Source organism: Equus przewalskii, chromosome 15 (genome assembly GCF_037783145.1).
Source record: "Equus przewalskii isolate Varuska chromosome 15, EquPr2, whole genome shotgun sequence".
Taxonomy (NCBI): domain Eukaryota; kingdom Metazoa; phylum Chordata; class Mammalia; order Perissodactyla; family Equidae; genus Equus; species Equus przewalskii.
Genome location: NC_091845.1, coordinates 39,132,063 through 39,150,870, shown reverse-complemented (window position 1 = coordinate 39,150,870; position 18,808 = coordinate 39,132,063). Strand labels below are relative to the sequence as shown.

Sequence of the window (18,808 nt, the reverse complement as noted above, 5' to 3'; positions counted from 1 at the left end):
CTTTATAAGGTTAGCATGCCTTGTCTCCCACAACTCCAAGGTATTGTTGGTGTTTGGTGATAGAGGGCTGAGTGAGCTGAAACCCTGGGGGAGTTCCATGGCGAGGACCAGCCTGTCACCCCAAACACATGTCCTGGTGCTGATGAGCACTTCACACAGATCTCTGGTTCCTGCCCCTTGCCTGTCATTCCTAGCCTGCAGCCCTTAGGGGGTTAATTGTGGGTAGTTACAGCTGGGGCAGAAATTTTTATATGCATAAACCAGGGACTCCATGGATAGTCAAAATCTCATGCTCAAATATGCCAGGATTTAGCACACCTGTTTTAGACTGAAGAGGAGGTGAATACTGGTCTTTGGGCTATCACCTGCAGCAGCAGGTCCATCCCCCTCCGCCGACTCCCCCTACCCGCTCCGCCGCCCCCCCCCCCCTCCTGGCAGACAGGTCTTAACAGGCAAGCAGGTCTCTGAGGGTCCCCAGCCTCGGCCTTATTCCTCTGTAGGAGCCTGGCTTCTACTTGCCTGCAGCCTCCCCACTTCCCTTTGATGCTTTGGGATATGAACTGGGAAACAAGGCCTCAGTGTGTGCTGGGTCCAAGGCCAGCCGCAGAGTGCCCTGGACCTGTTCTTGCAGCAGCCTTACAATGTGTACTGGGTCCTCTCTCAGCCGACAGGAGTGAGTGGGGAACCAGCATTGATAAAGAGTCCAGCATGTGCCTGGCCTTGTGATCATCCAAGGATGGCGTTGTTTCCCCTTTTCACAGGTGAGAAAATGGGCTGCGGTGGGTCAAGCCTCAGCCTGCCTGGAGCTGGGATTCAGCCAAAGGCTCCTAGAGATGGGGCTTCCCTTCGGGTAGGCTGTTATTAATAGGGATGAGTCCTGGCTTGTCATAGGGGCTGCATCTCTCAGAAGGAGCTTTCATATCCCACTTCACCCTTAGGCCCTGAGAGGAAAAGAAGTCCAGAGCCTGGAAGTGTTGAAGGCTGAGGAGGATGTTTAAAGTTTCCTTGGGCTGAGGGACTCCTGCTTTGTTAGGGTAGAGCAGGAGTTGCATCTTAGAACATTCCCTCAATTGAGTGCCCTTGGGAGGGAGGGGCCACAAGTGGAATCCTTCAGGCATTGTGGATGCTGCCAGCCCTTCAGGCATGTTAAGGGGCTTTCTTCCAATGGCCTTGAAAATGCAGAGATGTCAGCATGTCTGTGGCTTGGCTAGATTCCTTATGGAACTCACATTTGTTTTGCTTCCTATGGCCCTTCTATTAAAATGAATCATTGCCATTCAAAGTGCTGCCTGGGCCTAACATTCCCAGTACCAAGATGCTCAGAGATGCATGGGTTTTAGAACAGTCAGGTTAGTACCTTTCCTTCCTGTCTGAAAAGTACCCAAGATCCTGGCGACTGTCTGCTTCAGGGCTGTAGATCCAGGTTGGACACTTGTCCTGTGGCCAGGGCATGGCTGGGACTCCAGGACTCTGAGGAGCTGGAATATGTAGAGGGAAAGGCAGATGAGCAGGTTGGAGAGGCTTAGCTCTGTTTTTCTGACGTGGCTTTTCCCAAGTATCTATAAAGCTGTGGGTAGATGATAGTGAAAGAATTTGTTTCAATAATCAAAATAAAGCTAGCTACCACTTCTGCTCTTCCGTCTCCCAGTTTGCAATTGAGCATTATAATTTGCTTAGTGAAACTTGGAGTTTTCTTTAATGTTTGTTATGTTACATGTTATTAACATGTTATAATGTTATTTGGCATAGTTTAAATAAGTGTATGTCTTCCAAGACTGGCTGTGCGTGAGAGCCGTGGACCAAGAGTAGCTGGGGTTTATTCCTTAGGAAATATCGGACAACAGAACGGTGGCTGTTGGGATCAGCAAAAAAGAAAGTGAGCCAGGCTGGGAAGCTTGAGGAGGCGGGGCCCTTCTCTGTTCCGTGTTGTAAAGTGCCCTTGTTGGGGGCCAGCCCGGTGGCGTAGTGGTTAAGTTCATGTGCTCCACTTTGGCTGCCTGGGGTTCAGCGGTTGGGATCCTGGGCGTGGACCTATATACCGCTCCTCAAGCCATGCAGAGGTGGTGTCCCACATAGAAGAACTAGAAGAACCTACAACTAGGATGTATAACTATGTACTGGGGCTTTGAGGAGGGAAAAAACAAACAGGAAGATTGGCAACAGATGTTAGCTCAGGGCCAATCTTCCTCACCAATAAAGAAAGAAAGAAAGAAAGCGAGAAAGAGACCTTGAGTAGCCAGAGACAGACTTGGAAAAGCACTGGGGCTGCTTACTCATCTGTGCTGATGGAACACACAGGGCTGGGCACAGGCCTAGCTGCCTGGCCACTCAGGAATGTCCCTTGAACTTGGCCAGCCAATTGGCACCCACCTCTGGAGCCTCTTCTGGTCTCTCCTGGCCCTGTTCAGTCTCCTCTACAGTTTGCTTCTCCTTGGTTGACTTTACCCAGAACTCCAGTATAGGTCCTCCCTTTGTCCTCTGTCTGCCCCCCCCTCTGCCAGATGTGCTCTCATCCCGGTGGTGGCCATTGAGATGGAGTGGGATTAGGAAACATCCTTGGGTGTCCAGAGACCTGGGTCCACACCTTCGCTCACCTACTCTCCACCTTTCAGGACCCCAATTCCTATCCCACCCGTGTAAAACATCTCATGCTTCCCTGACTACTCCATTTGGGCCTTAAATCTTCATTTTTTTTAAAAACAAGAGCATTCAGCCTTTGCTTTATATGTTTGTATGTGAATGTTTCAGTTTTCATATTTAACGTAATTGAACTGGAAAAATTTAAAGCATAGGTTTTTCAGCCAAAATATTTGAAATAAGTATTCTTTTTGTAGCTAAAAAGATTTGAAAGGAAAAATATATTTAATGTTTTTCATGGATTTGAAGACACCCATATTTATAGATATTTTACCATTTCTGATGTTGGCTGTGTTTGCAGTAGGTGGTGAATGGCGGGATGGAGGATTCTTACTGGTGCATTAATTAGATGATTGTGCACCTTAGAGTTGATGGAATGGGGTATCGCAAAAGCAGCACTGTTCACAGACCCTCAGTGAACTCAGTGATATATAGGGCATCAGTAAAGGACAACCCCAATAATAGTAACTCCTAATACTGTCAGATGTCTTCTCATGGGTTTTTACTGGAGGTAGGAAGCCTGTTTATAGGAGGGTAAGTGTCTGGTCTCTGATAAGGTTGATGGAATGGCATATTGCTCGGATACTTGCGTCCTGGCTAGGAAGATCAGGTACAAGCTTAGGGTCTCCTCCCCAGCACTCAGAAGCCCAAGGCATAAGAGCCACTGGGGAGCCCAACAGGCATGGCTCTGGCCTTCCTGCTACAGGGAGGGAAGCATTTTAGTGTCCCTCTGCTGACGAGCAATGGCCATTAAGGGCAATTCCTGGACTGAGGCTGGCAGTAAGAAATGCCGTCTATTGGCCAGTGTGTCTCTGGATTTGATGGGACAGGACAGTGGAACTGAGAGTGCCTTCAGGCAGACTAGAGAATGGGTGCCACCTTCCTTGCACTGAGGGGAGGAGTCGAGGAGTTTCCCCAAGGTGAGAAGAGTCCTAGATGGGGCCTGGGTAAAAGGGAAATCTTGTTTCCCTCTTGTCAGCTGATGGTGGAAGTCTTTATGGTAGCATTCCTTTGGATTCTTTGAGTATTACCAGTTATGTTCTTTTGGAAAAGGACTTCCACCTTGAAATAAGTCTGGGAGGTGCTGTTGGGTGGAATAAGGGGATGAGTTCCTTAGGCCTGCTTCTGTACCTGGGCTCTCCAAGGGCAGAGGTGGGCTCTGTACATTTCCCAAATAGAACTCTCTTTTTGAGAGACCAGAGCTCCTTGGAATGCCTTTGATAAACTCTCTTCTAGAATAGTTGTTTCTAGTCTCCCATCCTGGGTATTGTCATTTTTGTTGAGGTTTGAAAAGCAGGGTTAATTAAGGCATTAGATACAATTAACTGTGTTTGCTACCCAGATGTGCCCCACTATCCTTGAATGTAATGTGGTGGTTATAAAGTGAGTCGTTTGGGGACCTTGAGTTGTACCTTGCACCTAGACCTGTGTGCATTTCCGCTCTGAGCAGGAAAGTCACTCTACACCAGGCATATTGCTTGAGCAAAATTCTGAATTATAGCTCAAGCCTATCACACAGTTCAGGCTAGGCCAGTGGTTAACTGTTGTGATCATTTTCAGGTTACGCAGTGACAGTAGCACTGAACTCATACTGGTGTCTCTTCTAGGTATCAGCGGCAGGGAAGGAGGCCTTGCCGTCCTGGCTGCACTGGGACTCGGAGAGCCACACCCTGGAAGGCCTCCCCCTTGACACCGATAAGGGTGTGCATTACATTTCCGTGAGCGCTGCACGGCTGGGGGCCAATGGGAGCCACATCCCCCAGGCCTCCAGCGTGTTTTCTATTGAGGTCTACCCTGAAGACCACAGTGAGCCACAGTCCTTGCGGGCAGCATCACCAGACCCTGGTGATGTGGTGTCATCTGCCTGTGCTGCCGATGAGCCTGTGACTGTCCTGACGGTAATTCTGGATGCTGACCTTACCAAGATGACCCCAAAGCAAAGGATTGACCTCCTCCACAGGATGCGGAGCTTCTCAGAAGTGGAACTTCACAACATGAAGCTGGTGCCAGTGGTGAATAACAGACTGTTTGACATGTCAGCCTTCATGGCTGGGCCAGGAAATGCAAAAAAAGTGGTAGAGAATGGGGCCCTGCTTTCCTGGAAGCTGGGCTGCTCCCTGAACCAGAACAGTGTGCCTGACATTCGTGGTGTGGAGGCCCCTGCCAGGGAGGGTGCTATGTCTGCCCAGCTTGGTTACCCCGTGGTGGGTTGGCATATCGCCAACAAGAAGCCCCCTCTCCCCAAACGCATCCGGAGGCAGATCCATGCCACACCCACACCTGTCACTGCCATTGGGCCCCCAACCACAGCTATCCAGGAGCCACCATCCAGGATTGTGCCCACGCCTACATCTCCAGCCATTGCTCCACCAACAGAGACCATGGCTCCTCCGGTCAGGGATCCTGTTCCTGGGAAGCCCACGGTCACCATTCGGACTCGAGGTGCCATTATTCAGACCCCAACTCTAGGCCCCATCCAGCCCACTCGGGTGTCAGAGGCTGGCACCACAGTTTCGGGCCAGATCCGCCCAACAATGACCATTCCTGGCTATGTGGAGCCCACAGCAGTTGTCACCCCTCCCACAACTACCACAAAGAAGCCAAGAGTATCCACGCCAAAATCAGCCACGCCTTCTACTGACTCCTCAACCACCACAACTCGAAGGCCAACTAAGAAGCCACGGACACCCCGACCAGTGCCCCGGGTCACCACCAAAGCTCCCATCACCAGATTGGAAACTGCCTCCCCACCTACTCGCATCCGCACCACCACCAGTGGGGTGCCCCGTGGAGAACCCAACCAGCGACCAGAGCTCAAGAACCATATTGACAGGGTGGATGCCTGGGTTGGCACCTATTTTGAGGTGAAGATCCCATCAGACACCTTCTATGACAACGAGGACACCACGACTGATAAGCTGAAGCTGACTCTGAAGCTTCGGGAGCAGCAGCTTGTAGGTGAAAAGTCTTGGGTACAGTTCAACAGCAACAGCCAGCTCATGTATGGCCTGCCTGACAGCAGCCACGTGGGCAAGCATGAGTATTTCATGCATGCCACAGACAAGGGGGGCTTATCAGCTGTGGATGCCTTTGAGATCCATGTTCACAGGCGCCCTCAAGGAGACAAGGCTCCTGCACGATTCAAGGCCAAATTTGTGGGTGACCCAGCACCAGTGTTGAATGACATCCATAAGAAGATTGCCCTGGTGAAGAAGCTGGCCTTCGCCTTTGGGGACCGCAACTGTAGTACCATCACTCTGCAGAATATCACACGGGGCTCCATTGTGGTGGAATGGACCAACAACACACTGCCTCTGGAGCCCTGTCCCAAGGAGCAGATCACGGGGCTTAGCCGGAGGATCGCTGAGGATGATGGGAAACCTCGGGCTGCCTTCTTGAACGCCTTGGAGCCTGACTTCAAAGCCATGAGCATTGCTGTCACGGGCTCTGGCAGCTGCCGGCATCTACAGTTTATCCCTGTGGCACCACCCAAGAAGGTGCCCTCAGAGGCACCACCTACGGAGGTGCCAGCTAGGGACCCTGAGAAGAGCAGCGAGGATGACGTCTACCTGCACACAGTCATTCCAGCTGTGGTGGTTGCAGCCATTCTGCTCATCGCTGGCATCATTGCCATGATCTGCTATCGCAAGAAGCGGAAGGGCAAGCTCACCCTTGAGGACCAGGCCACCTTCATCAAGAAGGGGGTGCCTATCATCTTTGCGGATGAGCTGGATGACTCCAAGCCCCCACCCTCCTCCAGCATGCCACTCATCCTGCAGGAGGAAAAAGCCCCCCTACCCCCTCCCGAGTACCCCAACCAGAGCGTGCCCGAGACCACTCCTCTGAACCAGGACACCGTGGGAGAGTACACGCCCCTGCGGGATGAGGATCCCAATGCACCTCCCTACCAGCCTCCACCGCCCTTCACAGCCCCCATGGAGGGCAAGGGCTCCCGTCCCAAGAACATGACCCCATACCGGTCGCCCCCTCCCTACGTACCCCCTTAATCCACAAGCGCCTGGGTGGAGGCAGGGGTCGGGCAGGGCCCTGGAGACAACATGGTATTGTCTGTGGAGATCCGTGGCCTGCAGATCCATCGCCCACTGGGAGCCGACACCTGACCTAGCACACACTGACACACACGGGGCCTGGACAAGCCTGCCCTCTCTGGTCCTCCTAAACCCCAAAGCAGCTGGAGAGACTTTGGGGACATTTTTACTTTTATTTTTTGCCTAACAGCTTTTTGTTTGTTCATAGAAAATTCTTCGCTGCGTTTTTGATGGCTGGCTCTGAAAGCACCGTTTGGAGTAGAGGTAGATGGAGGGAGCGAGGAACCGTGAATGAACTTGCAGGCAGTGCTGGGCAGCCTCCCGGCCCTCTGCGTTTTGCCTTTAACACTAACTGTACTGTTTTTTCTATTCACGTGTGTCTAGCTGCAGGATGTAACATGGAAAACAGTAGCTAAAGATTAAATTCAAAGGACTTTCAGAAGTTAAGGTTAAGTTTTTACATTTAATCTGCTGTTTACCTAAACTTGTATGTATAATTTTGGGGTGGGTATGGGAAATTGCTTTGCTAAAAATAAGCTCCCAGGGTGTTTCAAACTTAGAGAAGACCAAGGGACAGTATTTTTTATCAAAGGAATCCTATTTTTTCACACTACGTAAACTTGGTTGCTCTGATACCCCATAGACTGACTGGGGGCCTTCCGGCCCTGGCTCAAGGGCCAGGGCCCTGGTGCTGGGCTTGCTCTCCCGCTGTTGCCAGGGGCTGGAAGCTGGAGGGGCCTCTTGGGCCATGAACATCCGTACCCTGACCCCATGCATGCTAGCGGCCCACCACCAAGGGGTCTTTATTTCCATGGAAAGGGGACTCCAAGAGGCAGTGGTGGCCGTGGCCCCCAACCTAGGTGCTCCAGGGTGGGCCAGCTGCTTATGGGGGTGCCTGGGGAGGTCGAGGGACTCGACCACATCAACCTGTTTTCTTTTACCCTTCTTCTGTCTGTTATTCCTCCCTCAAAAAGGAATATCATGGTTTTTGAAACACTCAGTGGGGGACATTTTGGTGAAGATGCAATATTTTTATGTCATGTGATACTCTTTCCTCACTTGACCTTGGCCGCTTTGTCCCAACCAGTCCACAGCCCCACCCTGACCCACCCCACCCCTCTTCTCTGGCGCTCCAGTCCCAGGCCTTGGGCCTGAATGACTGGGAAGGGTCTTCTGGCTAGGGAGGAGTGCCAGCAATAGTTCATAGTAAAAATCTGTGGGTTCTCAAAGCTAATTTTTTACTAAAGTTTTTATACAGCCTCAAATTGTTTTATTAAAAAAAAAAGATTAAAAATGGTGATGCTTACAGCAGTTTGTACAACCTCTTAGTGTTGATTCCATGGAACTGACGGCTTTGCTCATTTTGATTTTTTCTCCCCTCCTTTTCCTAACAGTTTAAATTCTAGAATTACACTGGGGCTTCTTTTGCCTTTTTTAGCAGAATGTCCATCCATCCATCTGGATCTCTGTCCCATGTCTCAGGGGTACCCACTCTGCTTTGATTCTCCTCCTTTGGAAGAAACCATTTTGAACATGACTATTCCTGATGTCTGGGAGTTATTTGGGGTACCTTTTAGGAATGCCTTTTGCAATAATGTATCCCTTCAGTGATTGAGGGCAGGTGGGTGGACCCAGGCTCCCTTTGCACACCGAGCAGCCACTTCTAAGCCATATCGACCGTTTTTGCAGAGGATTCATGTGTGCTGCCTCAGGAGGGGAGGGCAGGTAGGAGGGTACGGGGAGCTTCCCATTGCACCTTCTCCCACAAGGCTCAGTCCCTCTGCTCTCCCCAGCCCCCAGTGGATTACTTGAGTGAGCAGTGCCCCTTTTGTGGGAGTCTGTGGATGAGCGCTCAGCAGACCTCTGTGACTGGGCCTAGTGCTTCCAAGCCAGAGTTTCCGCAGTGCCCCAGAGTCACGAGCACAAGTAGGGTCTGACCTGGTGAGATTATTTTTGATGACCTCATCAAAAAATAAACAATCCCCAATGTTCCAGGTAAGGGCTTTGAAAGGCCTTCCAAACAGCTCTGTTGCCCCTAGCAACACCATTGGGCACTGCCACTCAGAGACATGGCTGGCCCAGAATGGCCTGTTGCCATAGCAAATGGAGGCGATGGGGCAGTGAACAGAATAACAACAGCAACAATGCCTTTGTAGGCAGCCTCCTCCCCTGAGCACCAGTCAGGCGATGGCCGGTGGACTTTGTGAGACAGAGAGCCAATTTCACATTCAAGTGTTCACCAACCACTGATGTGTTTTTATTTCCTTCTATATGATTTTAAGATGTGTTTTCTGCATTCTGTATAGAAACATATCAAACTAAATAAAAGCAGCGTCTTTATTACAATGCCATTGCCTCCAAGCATCTGTTTCCCTGGCTCCTACACATTCTAGGACATAAGTGGTGGGGAGCTGGAGTCCATGTGATAGAAGAGGGGACCCAGCCAGGCTCACTCAGAGGTGGCCTTTGAGCAGCTGACTCGATAGCCTCCACAACCTTACTATTTCTGTGTCCACTGGGAGGGGTGAGTGTATGCTCCAGAAGCTCTGCTGACGTGTGAGCCCTCTTTAAGCAACTCTTCCACCTGAGTCAGCTGAGACAAGTCTCCTTGAGCCTCAATTTCCTCATCTGTAGAGTGGGGTGCAAGGGCAGAAAACCCAGTGAGACTGGGTGGGGTGGGAGGGTGGTGGGAAAGGTCCTGCCATATGCCATCTGTCCCAGAGTGGGTCAGCCCCTGCAGCTCCTGGGCAGGGTTCCCTGAGTCTGGACCCTTGCAAAAATGGGGACTAAGGGATTCCTCTGGCTCCAGCTCCTGTGCCCACTGCCTTGTGGGCTTTGGGCTTGCCAGTCTCCCAGGTAATCTCAAGGAAGGCTTGGCCTTGGAGTGGGGAAAAGGGGAAAATTATTTCTGGCCAGGCTCTTTTGGTCTGGTTGGGCCTATAGATTCTGAGAGCCTGCCTCTATGTGCCCTGCCTGGGATGGACAGGCCAGCTGGGTAGGCTTATCATGACTTAGTGCCAGGAAGTGGCTGGGTTGTCCCGGGAACTGCCCAGGGTGTGGGAAGCAGGGGGATGCAGCAGCTGTGTCTTTGGAGGCATGATCAGGGGCCACTGGTCACAGAACAACTGGTGCCTCTTCTGGGCTCACCCCCATCGCCACAGGGTCCTCACCATTTCCACCTACAGCCCCCAGGCTGCTGCTCTGCTCACAACCTTCAGGACCCAGAGTGGAGAATGGTGCCATATTGCAAATAGAGCTGAGTCCCAGAATGGGGAGTTGTTGAGGGTCAAATAACTGTGAAATACGACACTGGTATGTCCCAGGAAAGGCTGCACCCCCGCCCCCACCCCGTACCTGTTCAGCGATACACACCTCACCCACTAAGGCTTAGCACGAGGTACCCAGGAAGTGACTCTCCCCTTGTTCTCTTGGCCTCAGGAACTTCTGCTTAACCTGAATTTGGAATTCCACTGGATTATGAGTGGACTCACTGTCCTAGACTCAAGCAGAGAACAGGAAGGTCAGCAGGGCAGGAAGAGAAGCCACAGGACCTCAGACCTCTGCTCTGCCCTCTCCTTTGGGAATATCTACTGTCTGGCTTGGTAGACCCCTGCTTCCCAACACTCTCGTGCCAGGACCCTAACCTCTCCTTGGTGGGGTGGGGACTGTCTACTCAGGTCTTTTGAGCTGGAGAGGGAGTGGTAGAGGGAAGGGGCAGGCAGGAAGGGACACAGGGAGGGAGGAGGGGTCTGTCAGACCCAGAGGAATCTGCCTTCTCATCTGCCTCTGACCCAGGGCAAGTTCCTGGGATATCTGGCCTGGCTTTCCCGTCTGTGAGGGGGGACAGCACTGGGTCTCCAAGGGGTTCTGAGACACCCTGGGAACTGAGGGGTGAATTGGGATGACAAGTCACTACCAACGCCTCTGCCTGTGAAAGAGACAGAGAATCTAAGTGAGGCTAGAAGAATCTGCATTGTCTCCTGGTATAAAGACACTGTCTTGGGCCAAGATCCTTGGGCCAGGCCTGGGCCAGGGCTATTAGCTGGGGAATATTCGGGTGTCTGGGACCTCCTGGCCAGCCTAGACCTCTAGAATACCACCAGTTTGGTGGAGACTGGAGGTTCTACATGACTTGCCCTATTGCAGCTCCCAGCTTGGCCTCCACTTGTTCCTAACAGGCTGAAAAAGCTCCTACGCCAGGCCCTTTCCTAGCTCCTCTAAAGCATCAGTCTTTTGAGGGTAAGCTTCATTCCTCTCTATAATATTACTATATCTTAAAAATATCAATCAGCTAATGACTTACTCTTTTCCTGCTTTGCCTATCTTCTCAGCACCATCTTGAGACAAGGTGACTGAGGCCCAGAGAGGCTAGTGCAAGGCACATTCAATTCTAAATGTGACCCAAACACTTTAGGTTTTTTTCTGATTGTAAAATTGTGTTCATATTGTAGAGCAGTAAAGAATTATTTGAAACTCCCACTGGGGGATGCTGGGTACCATTTCCCTTACGGAGACCCAGAAAAGATAGGGTGTGAGATTCAAAGTGAGGCTTCCAATCTGCTGGGGGTGGGGTGTTCCTGCAGGAGGCTGCCTGCCGCCTGAGGATAGCCTGGGGCAAGCGCAGCACGGAGACCTGGCCACTGGGGCCCTCACTAGCTGAGCTGCCTCCAACTTTGGTGGACGTGACCCTAGAGTCTCAGCTGGAGTGGAGCGAAGTTGGTTTGTTCATGTCACTGTGGAAGGCTCCTAGTGGCCAGGACGGTGCCCTGGTGGGTTCGGGGTGGTGATGGGGGCAGCTCTGAACCTTGGGGGTGCTCCAGGTGCCCGCCGGATGAGTACAGCAGAGAGCAAATTGCCAGTAGCTCTGGGCCTAAGAGAGGGACAGTGCTCGCAGACTCCCAGGAGGTGGCGCCAGAGGCGAGAGGAAGCCTGCCAACTGTGGGCAGGGCTGACGAGTCGGACTCCGGGCGGGGTTAAGTAACGCAGCTGTTGTGGGGAGAGTCTGAGAGCTGGGAGGGGTGGGACGTGGGCGGGGCTAAGGCCTCGCCCGGAGGATCCGGCGGAGTGCCGCCAAGAGCGGAGCTGAGACCACAGATGGCTGGACTAAGGACTGGGGGAGGGCGGGGCCGAACGGGGCTGTGGGCAGGGCTAAGGCCTTTGGCAGGCGGCGGGACACCGCCCGGAGGTAGGCCGCGGACTAGGGGTGCAACTGGGCCGGTTTTTTTCTCGCTGAGCCACTGCTGCACAGTCCCTGAGGGCACTGGGGCAAGTGTAGCTCGGGTTCGGAATCCGCCCTTCGCCGGGGCCGTTCTCCTTCGGACAGGGAAGCCGGCAGGGAATAGGAGGGGCGAGTCTGGGGCCCTGGCTTCCGAATGGCCCCCGCTCCTAGGGCTTCGCCAGTATTGAGATGTATATAGGCGAAAACAATAAGGACTCTTCCTCTGCTCACTCCTTCGCTTTAGTTTTTGTATGCCTCCAGGCTTCGTGCCCTGGAGGCCAGTGCGGGGCCTGCACACAGTAGGACCCAGCGCCTGTTGGATGCTCCCCAGTCTCCTCTTCCTCCAGCCTTAGAGCTCCTGAGGGCCTAAAGTACTGTGGGATCTGGGAGGGCCCTGGATGGAAGCCAGGCGTCTCCAGTTGCATGGTTGGGGGTCTCCCCAGTCTGTGGCCCTGGGGGAAAACTGTTGGCGCTAGAAGCCGACTAGGATGGGGCAACAGATGACTCACTTTCTCTGGGTCGACCCTGGAGTGGGGGCACCTTGAAGTCTCAAGGAACACTTTGCCCAAAGCTGTCTCCACAGCTCTGGGCACCCACTAGGACAGAAGGGAACATCCAGTGGCAGCTGGCCAGGGCTCCCAGGGCCAGGGCTGAGGGTACTATTGCCTTCTGTCCTCATGCTGTCCCAGCCACAGGCTGTGGAGGGCAAAGCTCAAGTTTGGGACTTGTGGAAACGGCTAGGAGCTCAGGTCAGACCAATTCCATTTCCAGGGATCAATCTCCACTTTCCTCAGCACCTCTGTTGCAAAAGGTCTTGGGAGAGAAAGGTGAAGGGGCTGGCTCCAACCCATGATGGCAGGGGTGAGGAGGTCCTGCTGGGAGATGGCAGCAGCTTGTCTTTGGGCGTGCCTGGGGGAGAGGACCAGCTTGTCCTTGATGAACTTAGCCTCAGGGAACAGTCCCTGAGTTGGGCTGCTCAAGGAGCTGGGCTTGTGGGATGCTCAAGGGCATGGAGTCCTGCTCTTGTTTGAGGAGCACATGGGGAGCACAGCTCTGCCTTCTTGTGTCCAGTACAATTATTAGAGTGCAAATGAGAGACTGAGGAAGCATCCTCTGTGACCCCAGTGGCTCTGATTCAGCAACCACTGTGCCCCCCAAGTCCTACCCTGAGTCCTAGCAGCACATCAGCTTACTCCTAAACCTCCAGCCTCCTCAGGCCCTGTGCCAGACAGGGCTAGGAGAGGGACATAGCCACCCTTGAGCCCCAAGAAGATCCCTAGAGCAGATTAGGGGATGGAGGGTGGGTTTGGATGGAATCAGCAAAGACAGAGTGGGGGAGGGCTCAGCCGAACATGTGGTCTTTCTGCTCTCAGTGGCAAATGGAGGATGTCCTTTGTCCAGTTTTACTATGAATTACTCAATCTGCACTGTCAACTCATTGTCAGAAAGACCACCTTTCTGGAAAACTGATGCCCATGCCAGGCCTCCCTGCTGGAGGAGTTATTAATACATAAATAGCAGTGGTAACCCACTGATGTTGATGTTGCTGCTCAACTGATACCTGCTGCTACCCAGCCCAGAAAGTGGAGGAGCCAGGGAGGGCTCTCCTCAGACAACCATGATGCCTGACTGTGACTTTAGCCCTCACAGCCTGGCCTGGTGATGCTCTGGCCACACCCACTGCAGGGCAGGACAGCAGTCCTGCACTGAGGATCAGCAGTCAAGCCCTCCAGGTTCAGGGCTTTGAGCAGCAGCCAGGCAAAGGTCAGACTTGGAGACTGCAAGCTCCGTGAGGGTAGAGTAGGCTCAACTGTCTTGGTTTCTGCTGCATCCTTGGGGCCTAGTATGGTGCCGTCCTTGTACTAGGGCGCAAAAGTGCCAAATTTAACTAAAATTTAAATTGAATTGAACCGAATTGAAATCATACATCCTAGTAGATGCTAGCAGAAGCCTAAGGGACAATGGCCCTTTCTACTTGCCATAAGGATTTTCCTTCACGATCAGAGACCCTGCCCCATTCTATCCATCTTTCCTGGAAGGCAGGAACTCTTTAGGTGACTCCTGGAAGCTTCCTGGGCACTGAGTAAGATGACAGGGCAAACAAGCCCTATCACAATCCACTCTGATCAGACAAAGATGAAGCTCAGTGGAGAGAGTGACTATGTCACATGGCCTGAAATCCCTGGTGGTAAGGAGTGATTCTCAGTAGTGTGCAGTAGCAGAGCCACAGAGGGGTCAGGAGGTAGGGCCGCCTCTAAGAGACTACCCTGAGGATGTGTGGAACTAAGCCTGATGGAAGGGCTGAGCAAGCTGCCCCTTCTCCTGAACTGTCTGAGTCATGTCTGAATCTCTGTTACCTGGAGTAGGACATGTGGGCTGATTAGGAGAGGGCCTAAGGGCATGATTTTCTACTGGGCCTGTCCCTCCCCCTCACATCCACGGAACAGAGGTAGGTGGAGGGAATTCTATGGGAACTGGGATCCTAGTGGGAAGGATTGCAATACATATTGAGGTAGCATTTTCTGTAGTTTATGGGAATAATCTGTGTACCTCTCTCTCTCTTTCTGCAAACTGAGCCCCTTGAGGGCAGGTCCCAGTCTTCTCTGGGTCTGGCACTGAGTAGGAGTTGGGTATGCACTGGCTGAAGGACAATGAGGGCATGCATGCATGAATGAGATAGGCAAAGCAGCCGGGAAGCCTGTCTGGGGTGTGGGGGGCAAGGAAAACAGTGTGTTTTGACTTGGATGCTTACAACTTGGAGAAACCATGACTTCGTTATTTTTTCTTGTCATAACAAGCCTTTGAAAGCATGTAACTCTAACAGCAATGGGGCTTAATTAGCTTTCTTGGGAGCAATGCATGGGCAGTGGAGTTAGGCTGGTAGTAAACGTTTCTGATGATTTTTTACTGACTTTTTCACATAATGCAAGTAAAGATTTGCACATTGCAACAGGAAAGGAATTACACAGACAAAGCATCAAGCAAATTCTCTACTTTCCAGCTCTGTTGCCTTTTCCTACTCTACCAAGGGCCATGGGTCAGCTGAAAACCTTAGTACACAAGAAAGGTTGTCCAGGCCAGCCCAGGTGGGCTGCTGAGCAGGACAAAGATCAGGTCTCTTGTTTGTGGCCTCATGCCAGCCTGAGGCCTGCTTGGGGAGCTGCCTTTTCCCCGTGTCAGTGGGTGGTACTGACAAACCTCAGCCAGGAGAGAAACCCTCTGTTTCTTTGGGCTTTCTTCCTTCCTCTTCAGTACTGTTTCGCCATCCCAGAGAAGGAGTCGGGACAGGGAGTCAATTTCCTGAGTTGCCTCTCATTGGGAGGTGGAATAGGCCTCAGCAGCAATACAACAAAAAGAAGAGTGCAGAGCTCAGGGGGACCTGTAGACAGGAGCCGGCTCTCCCAGCCTCTCTGCAATCGTCCAAAGCCCATGGCACCACATCATCCAGAACTATCCTCAGTCATCCTTCCTCATTCTCTTCCACCTCCATTCTCTCTACTTCCTCTTCTTGCCTGCAAAGTTTACCATTCTTCTTCACCCCCATTGGCATCTTCATCTTTGGATCCTGAGCCTCCCTGTGGAGGTCACCACACTGAAAGTAGCAGCCCAGAGTGAACTGGACTGTGTGGGGAAGCAGGAAAGCCACAGAGTCTGCAGTCTGCCCCTCCTCACCTTCCTGGGGCTCACCTGCATGTTGCCTTGTCCATGGCCAGCTGGCAGCCAGGTGCAGATCCTGGGATCTTGCATCTCTTCATTCTCCCAAGATTGCCTTCCAATGACTAAAGATTTCCATAAATCTCAGCAATGAGCTGATTCCAACTGGGCTTTTTCCTACCTGGATGGATTTGTTTCTGATTCCATTTTCCCTCTGGTCTACAAGTGTTTGAGAGAAGAGAATTAAGTGGACATGTGTCAATCCATCAGTTCTCTTTGGGCATGTGGACTGATTCTTCTCCCGTATGGCCTTTCTCCAAAATGATTGCCATGTGTCACATGTCACACTGAAGTGGGAAGGAGATACCTTTGGCAAGTGAAGTTTAGGGGGCTGGGAAACTTCTGTAGGGTCTCCAGGTCCATCCTGTCCCTGGCCAGGCAACAGCCATGCAGCTGGGCCCAGGAGGGAATGGTATTAGGCATACCACACAGCTGCTTTACATAAACTGAGAGATTTGTTCATTTACTTGTCATAAAGAACAGTCAAGCCTAGTGAATTCTAGGCGAGTGTAGACAGCTCATCTATGACCCCTCCACCAGGAGAACTCTGGACACAACCTCAGTACCCTCCCTGTTTTTTGTTTGTTTTTTTTTTGAGGAAGATTAGCCCTGAGCTAACTGCTGCCAATCCTCCTCTTTTTGCTGAGGAAGGCTCGCCCTGAGCTAACATCTGTGCCCATCTTCCTCTACTTTATATGTGGGACGCCTACCACAGCATGGTGTGCCAAGCGGTGCCATGTCCGCACCCGGGATCCGAACCAGCAAACCCCTGGCCGCCGAAGCAGAACGTGCACACTTAACTGCTGCGCCACCAGCCGGCCCCATCCCTGTTGCTCATTAAGTCAACAACCTAAATGCAGTGATGCAGGAACTACAGACAAAGGTCCCTCTGGGGTGCTTTTAAGCCGGGTGGTTGGTAAAGCCCCTTGGAAGTGCAGGTGTGGAAAATGCTTTGAGCCACATGGAGAACCCATCCCAACCATCAGCCCCTGAGGCCCTCCTGAAGGCCAGCCCAGGGGATAGGACAAGTCAGACAGGGTCCTGCTGTTGAGGAGCCCTCAGTCTAGGTCAAGAGGAAGGAAACAACTCCTGGAACAGTGAATAAAAATGGGAGACTAAATCAGAGCCCAAGACAACCAGAGGCCAGCGCCATCCCACAGCCAGCAGGAGTTCCTGGGCTGAATACCAGGGGTGGATGTGGGCAGGGCAGGCACATTCCTTGGGATGTTTCCCAGAGAAACTGGGAGAGTTTGAAAGGAAGGTAGGGGTACCACTAACCCACACTTCCAGGTCCTCCTGGGTCCATTATACTCTGTCCTTTGTCAACCAGGCAGCAGAGACCCTGGAGGTCTGCTAACAGCTAGGAATCCACTCTGAGGAGGGCAACTCCCCGGGTCCACTGGCTGGGTAGGGCTAATTACCCCCATTGGAACCAGGGGCATGTTAATTTAAATCTGTGGAAAGCCATAGCTTCTGTGGCTTCTAAAACAGAAAACAAGCATGCTTCTCTCCCCTGCTTCCAAGTAGCCCATATAGCCACAGACTGGTGTCTTTGAAGCCAGCAGAGCCTGAGTCAGCCAAAGTCAGGTCATTGGCCTGCCCATAGTGCCTGTGTGCATGTTCTTCCCCAGGAGAAAAGGTGTGGCACAAAATCCCCAAAACCCAGACCACCCCCAGAGAGACAACTAATAATAAAGTTGGTTATGTGTATGCCAGGTACTTGTCCTTGTGTTTTACCTACATCAGCTACTCTACCCTCACAACCCCCATGATAAAGGGGCTAGTATTATAACTTTGCAGGCTAGAAAATGGAGGCTAGGTGAGCCTAAGTCAGTGGCCACAGTCACATCTGGGAAGTGGCAGAGCTGAGATGTGGATCCTTGTGGAGCCTAGTTATGAACATGTAGCCACTTGACACTCACAAAAATGATTCAAACACAGCGAAGACCATCATAACACAGGCAGAGAGGCTCTCATCCTCCTGGGCAGTCAGAGTCAGACAGTTAGCAAGTCTAGGCTTTCTGGAAGCTCCATCCCAAAGATTGGGAGGGGCAGCACAGAGTGCATGGGCAAGGCCTAGCTAAGGTCTGTCCATCAGCCTGGCTATCAGTGTTCACTGGGATCCCTGGATTATTCCAGGTCAGGTTAGAACTGCTGACATCCCATTTGATATATTCCTCATCATTAGGAGAATTAAACGGGTTTGTAAAATGGGTCCAAGTTTACTCAAGTTCTTCTACATGGCCATGATTTATGAAGCCAGGAATAGTTTGGAATATACTGTGGATCTTCTAAGAAATATTCTCCTTCAGGAAAGCACAGACTTCTTTGAGAAGCCAGGAGGCAGACCATCCTGAGTAGTGTGCAAACACTGTAATCTGTAAAAGTAAGGTAATGAAAAGATAATTTGGTGAGCTCACAGGTTAATGCAGAACAAGCCTGCAGCCCCTATTTCGACAGCACCTGGGAGCCACAGCTCTAGGCCTCAGGGAAATATCATCCCCCCCATCCCCAAGGTTATTGTCCCAGGGCCTGCTGAGGCACCTTCCAGCTGGCTTCAGACCAGCCCTGACACACCCTCCACCTTTCCCAGGAAGGCTTCCTGAGACTCCTGTCCCATGGGACCAGGCCTCAGAGTGAATCACAGATGGTTCCCATCGCCATCTGGATAGTCTTCACTCCCCAACTGGTCTTCCCTCGTACCACCCAGCATCCTCTGTCTCCGTGCTTCCATGACCTTGCACCTCTGAACACCCTTGTTCATTTGCCTCCAACTCCTAAACATCCTTTGAGGCACACTTGGGTGGCCCCTCTCCGAGGACTGTCCCCACGAAGCCTGTCAGCTGGGGCACTGAGGTTTTCCAAAGGAGAGCACCCATTCCCAAGTTCCCCGGGGCAGGAAGGGCCACTGACTCCAAGGCACGGCGCGACGCCCCCATGGCCCCTTCTCGTGGTCCGTGCCCCTCCATCCTGGCTCAGTGGAAGGCTCCCTTCAAGCCCTACCGGGTTCCAGGCAGAACACGCCGGCCGTGACGGTCTCGGAGGGCGCATGCGCTGGCGCCGCCGGCTGTTTCCCAGCGACCCCGCCGCTGGCTGGTGGACAAGCGTCTTCACCGGCTGGCGAGAGCGCGCGCGTGGGTGGGGGGGGTGCGTGTGCAGGGAAGGGGTGCGCGGGCCGCGCAAGCGCATG

At 52.4% G+C, this 18,808-nt stretch overlaps 1 protein-coding gene and 1 long non-coding RNA gene across 17 annotated transcripts in view; one reads left to right on the top strand and one right to left on the bottom strand.

The window, feature by feature from the left end:
• Nucleotides 1-9,032, top strand: part of DAG1 (dystroglycan 1) — a 59,295-nt gene extending 50,263 nt beyond the window's left edge. For all 16 annotated transcript variants that reach the window (XM_070575289.1, XM_070575291.1, XM_070575292.1 and 13 more), the window contains one exon: nt 4,245-9,032. In XM_070575289.1, coding sequence (XP_070431390.1) covers nt 4,245-6,644 — 2,400 coding nt within the window. In that variant the 3' untranslated portion in view covers nt 6,645-9,032. The remainder of the gene's footprint in view (nt 1-4,244) is intronic.
• Nucleotides 9,033-14,779: 5,747 nt separating this feature from the next.
• Nucleotides 14,780-18,783, bottom strand: LOC139075943 (uncharacterized). The gene is made up of 2 exons (XR_011526979.1): nt 18,622-18,783; nt 14,780-17,996 (listed from the first exon to the last, which is right to left on the bottom strand). It is a non-coding gene; the product is annotated as an uncharacterized lncRNA (long non-coding RNA).
• Between the last annotated feature and the right edge of the window lie 25 nt (nt 18,784-18,808).